Raw genomic sequence first — 5,574 nt, 5'->3', positions numbered from 1 at the left:
AAAAAAAAAAAAAAAAAAAAAAAAACAGCGACTAATTTATGCATCCGGAGGAAAACTTCTTCTCACATGGCAGCTTCATCATCCAAGCGGTGAGTGGGATCTCTGCAGATGTATGCAAAAAAAAAAAAAAAATCGTCCTGTTTTTTTTTTCTCCACTTTTTTAAGTGTTGCGTGGGGCGGCTTTTTTAAAAACGTCACAAGGGGGAGGGGGGACGGACTACCCTCTGCAGGCGTAACAAATTGGTCGATCTAATTGGACGCCAAGAGAAGAGAAGTAGGACGGAGCGAAGCGAAACCATGGACGACAAGCGCAAGCATCACAAGAAAAAAAAGGTGGGGAAAAAGGCCAAGAAGAAAAAAATAAGCAAGGGAGCAAATCGAGGCGGCAAGAACAATGAAGTGAAGAAATTTCATAAGGCCTTCGCCTTCAGTGGAGGCATCCGGAGTGCGCACCGCAGAAAGCAGCACCAATTCGAGTTAGAAGAAAAAAAATTAAGAGCCCCACAGAATTTTAAAGAGTGCAGCAAGAGTAGCCCACTCATAGTAGCTATACAAGGTCCCAAGGGGGTGGGTAAAACCACTCTTTTAAAAAGCCTCATTAAGCACTACGTTGGAGTTTCCATGAATGAAGTGAAAGGACCTGTATCAATTATCACCAAGGCGTTGAAGAGGTACACCTTCGTAGAAGTAAGCGATGACATTCTAAGCATGATTGATGTCGCTAAAATTGCAGACCTGTGTCTGCTTGTTATAGATGGGAGCTATGGACTTGAATTGGAGACCCTTGAATTTGTGAGCATTTTAAAAACCCATGGGTTACCTAAAGTCATAGGGGTGGTTACTCACCTGGACAAATTTAAGGACAGCAAAAGTATACGGAAGAGAAAAAAAAAATTGAGTAAAAGATTTACAGAAGAGATGGCGGAGGGTGCAAGAATATTTTTCTTCAGTGGAATTCAAAATGGCAAATATAATAAAACGGAGGTTCGTAACTTTTGTAAATTCGTTTCTTCTATTAAGAGACCACACATCTCGTGGAGGGAACAGCACGGTTATATTTTGGGGCTGCGCTTAGATGTGGATGAGGATGCAGTGGGAGAGGTTGCAGTGGGAGATGTTGCAGCCGAAGAAGACAAGCGAATTGACTCCTTCTTCTCCAATTGTGATGAGAAAGTGTGTGTTCACGTGGAAGGGTTCGTGTATGGGTCCAAAATTTTTAAAAGTCAAGTTATGCACATTCCTAATATTGGCGATGTGGAAATACGGGATATTCAAATCCTTCAAGATCCTTTCCTCACAGATGAACAGAAGAAGAATGCAAATGTGTATGCCCCCATGGCTGATGTGGGTAACGTGGCCTTCGATTTTGATAATATGTTTATACATATACCTAAAAGCAAGGTGAACTTCACTCCGGGGGAGGCCCTCCTTGTCGGTGATCAAGGGAATAATGGGGAACAAAGCGGGGGAGAACAGAGTGATGGGGGGAGTGACGAACGAAGTGATGGAGGAAGTAGTGAGGGAAGTGCCCGTGGGGGGGAGGATCCCTCTGCCAAGCGGGACGACGAGAGGTACATGACGGAAGGCATACGCATGATTCGGGCTCTGCAGACGTCCAAGTACGCGCTCTGCAATAATGCGGGCGCGGAGGACGAGCCGTTGCTGTTTGACAGCCAGAAGGAGGGCCAAAAGGAGGGCCAGCGGAGGAAGGCCCCCTCCAACGTTTACGTGAGCGAACGACAAAAGAAGAAGAAGCAGGCAGACAAGTACGTCAACGAGAAGGTTAAGGAGTACACGGAACTGGAGCCGATTTTGTTTGGCAAGAGGGACGCGGAGGACGACTACCACTATGCGCATGAGGTGACCGTTTCGGCCAGCGGGGAGGAAGACGACGCAGATGGTGATGATGGTGATGAGGTGGACGAAGAAGATGATGAAGAGGAGGATGAAGAAGACGAGGAGGGGGAAGAAGAAGAGGACGCAGCAGAAGAAGAGGAGGAGGAAGACGACGAGGAGGAGGAGGACGAAGACAACGAGGAGGATGATGATGGGCAAGATGAGGAAGAGCAGGATGACGATGGGGAGGGTAATATCAATGGCGAAGATGACGAGGAGGAGGAAGACGATGGGGAGGGTAATATCAATGGCGAAGATGACGAGGAGGAGGACGACCTGTCCGCTAACGACGGGGAGCCCCAGGTGGCGCAGCAGCTCGCGTTCGACAATAAGGCCAGACTGGACGCGTTCATTTATGACGCGCGCTACATCCACAGGAAGAACAACCACCTGTACTTCAAGGGGGACATCCTGGTGGTGATGCGGCGAGAGAAGAAGAGGTTGCATGGGGAACAAGACTTCCATAGTCTCCTGAGTACAGAGGCGGTGAAGGAAGAGAAGACACAGCAATTGTACAGTTACATGCATGAGACGAACTACTTCCTAGACGAGGTGGACTCCTTCAAGTGGATGAGAGACGAGGTGTTCGTCTTTAACAACTTAACTGTGTCGCTGGGTGACGTCGCGGACGAGGCCCTGGCGGACCACTTCTTCTCGCGATATGGGAGCCTCTACGAGGGGTGTTTTGGTCCGACCGACGGTACAGGGAGTGGTGAAGAGGAGGGGATGGTCAGTGAGGATGAGGAAAAGGAGCCGGGCGATAACTCCGTTAAGAAGCATGACAGGATGGGTGACAGGATGGATGACGCTGGGGATGAGGGCGACACGGGGATGATGGACGAAGGGGAGGGGAAGGCCTCGCTCAAAAAGGCAAAAGCAGAAAGGGAACAACAAAAGGAAAGGTACCAAGAGACGGAGGGAATTGGTGTGTTAAACAAGAACACCTATGGATCTTGCGTCAACATCGGGGAGTATATAAAAGTGGTGTTCAAAATAGAAAAAAAAAAATTAGCAGTGATGAAAAATGGCATTATAATATGTGGAGGGTTGCAGACATATGAAGAGAAGGAGTCCATGATTCATTGTCGTGTAAAGAAGCATCGGTGGTTTCCAAAAGTGTTAAGGTCAAACGACCCGTTGATAATCTCCATAGGGTGGAGGAGGTACCAGAGCATCCCCATTTATTCAATCAACGAAAGAAATAATGTAAGAATAAGATTTTTAAAATACACAACGGAGCACATGCATTGTAATTGTACCTTTTATGGACCAGTGGCAGGAGCCAACAATGGTATTTTGGCCATCTGCAACTACAACAAAGTACCTTACTACCGCGTCTGCTTAAATGGAGTGACGTTAGAAACAAACACAAATGTTAAAATAATGAAAAAGTTGAAGCTGATTGGAGAACCATATAAAATATTTAAGAATACGGCATTTGTAAAAAATATGTTTAATTCAGATTTGGAAGTAAGCAAATTTATTAATTGTCCTGTGGTGACTCCAAGTGGGATTAAAGGATTAATAAAAAGTAAAGTGGCTGAAAATGGAAATTGCAGATGTACCTTCGCCGATAAAATTCGTATCAGTGATATTGTAATTTTGAAATTGTATGTAAATGTAAAAATAAAAAAATTCTTTACTTATGACGTGGAAAATAAACTAAGGTCCATAAATGAGTTAAGGTACATTTACAACATATACGTTAACCACAAGAGCAACTACAGGAGTGTCCCCTTTCGTCATTTTTACCATTCTAAAATACATATAAATCCCAAGCTGCTAAAAGAACTGCCTTACAAATCGAAGCCCAAGTTGTTCAGCAAAATGAGCAATGAGGAAGAGTTAAAGAAAAAAAAAGAAATGAAAGAAGATCAAATTAATTTCCGGGCATTGGAAAATCCAAAATTAGCTTCTCGATGGTACCAAATGCTACACACCATTAAAAAAAATATTGTGGACAAGAAAAAGGAAAAGGCAAAATTGTCTTACCATAACAAGTTAAAGAAGACCCTCATGGTGGAGGAGGCTAAGCACAAGGTCGTCAAGCAGCGGAAGAAAATGTCCTACCGCAAGGGCAAGGGCCGCGTGCACCCTTGAAGGGGGACAGGGGGGGGGTGAAAAAAAAAAACGTGTGCGTGGAAGCACGCCAAATGCGTTTGAACTGCTCCCCATTTTATGCTAACATTTGTTTTGCTTCTCCATTTGTTTACGTCTCATTTTTTTTTTGCTTCTCCATTTTTTTGTGTCCGCGCCTAAACAGCGCCTGCAACACTTTTGGCATGGCCAGGTAGACCCCTCACCACCACCACCCGTTCGAAGCGCAGCTTTTTTGTACAGTGGTATAACCGTGTGAGGAGGTGAAAGCACTTACACAAGTGCAGCTCACTTGGAGGGGAAAACTGGAACATGCACACCGGTTTAAGCCGAATACACCTCTTAACTTACAGATGGCACATTTTTTTTTTTCCTACCCACTACCCACTTGTGGGTGTCCCATGAACAGCAAAATATAAAATGGCTGTATTTTTTTTTTTTTTTTTTTTTCCCGAATGGAAAGGTGTAAAATATACATGTCACCCACGCAACATGCAAACGGAATTGACTTAACGAACAGATCCGTACATGTATGCCAAGCGGTGGAGCATGTATATGGTCCTGCAATATAATGCAACCCCTGTATTGTGATGCTAAAGAAAAAAAAAAAAAAACATTTCACGAGGAGAAATAGGCCATCCATTTCCAATAATTCACCGTACGCATTTAGCCAAACTTTCCACGCTCCCCTTCCCGAGGGTGACATGCAAAAAAAAAATTGCGCTCCGTGAATTGAAAAATATATTAACGCTCAAGCGTGTATGCGCACATGGAAACACGAAAGTGGTGGGGAGTAGTCACAAGTGAGTCGAATCTTATGCACAATTCCGAGTTAAGCAGCAATGCGAATTAGAAACCAAAGTAAATGATTAATTCCTGTGATATAACACTATTCCAAAAGCAGGTGAAAAGGGTGAATTTTTTTTTTTTTTTTTCCCCTCCTTGAAAAACTCTTTACTTTGCGAAATTGTATAACCGTCCTGCAATTACACACATTCACAAGGGGGGGGGAGGACGCCCACGACATATAAACACACCGCACACAGGGAGCATAACAAAAAGAAGCTACTTCGTCTTGCACATGCCGTTGCCAAGTTGGCGCGCTTGCTTGTATGGACATGTGCCGCAAGAAGAACAAACATGTTATACGTAGCTATTATACCGCTGCACGTTGCATATACATTTTGCGGTGCCCTGCTGTCCATTCCACAAACAGCTCAACGCAGTAGTCAGCCACCCCATCAGCGCAAGGACAGCAAAGTGCTGCTCCACCCCTCCCCCATCCTTCCCCCCAATTGAGACCCCCGCATAGCCAGCATGGCACACTACCTATCCAATTTAAATAGCAGTGACAAATATGACGCGGGCCCAAACTACCACTCCAACAAGATTGTTAATTCAAAGTTGGTTCTGTTAGGTACTCAACGAGTTCACAGTGCGTGTGTTTGTGTGCAGGTGGAGGGGCCGATACAAGGAAACTCAACTATCCCCCCCTTTAACACTACTCATCAGGAGTGACACATAAACGAATGACAAACCATCCCCTGTTTTTTTTTTTTTTTTTTTTTCGATCGCTTCCCC

General features: G+C 44.8%; 2 protein-coding genes across 2 annotated transcripts in view; both read left to right on the top strand.

The window, feature by feature from the left end:
• Positions 1-297: 297 nt before the first annotated feature.
• AK88_01068 (uncharacterized protein) lies at positions 298-3,996 on the top strand (the record flags this gene model as incomplete). The annotated part of the gene is made up of 1 exon (XM_012478706.1): positions 298-3,996. The coding sequence occupies one exon, from the start codon at positions 298-300 to the stop codon at positions 3,994-3,996; it is 3,699 nt and encodes a 1,232-aa protein (XP_012334129.1).
• A 1,314-nt stretch (positions 3,997-5,310) lies between these two features.
• Positions 5,311-5,574, top strand: part of AK88_01067 (uncharacterized protein) — a gene marked incomplete at both ends in the record, with an annotated part of 1,368 nt that continues 1,104 nt past the window's right edge. The window contains one exon of the mRNA XM_012478705.1: positions 5,311-5,410. Within this exon, the coding sequence (XP_012334128.1) occupies positions 5,311-5,410 (100 nt within the window). The remainder of the gene's footprint in view (positions 5,411-5,574) is intronic.

The sequence above is a fragment of the Plasmodium fragile genome (assembly GCF_000956335.1).
Source record: "Plasmodium fragile strain nilgiri unplaced genomic scaffold supercont1.9, whole genome shotgun sequence".
NCBI lineage: Eukaryota > Apicomplexa > Aconoidasida > Haemosporida > Plasmodiidae > Plasmodium > Plasmodium fragile.
Note: the sequence above shows the minus strand (reverse complement) of the source record. Positions and strands in the feature narration are given on the sequence as shown.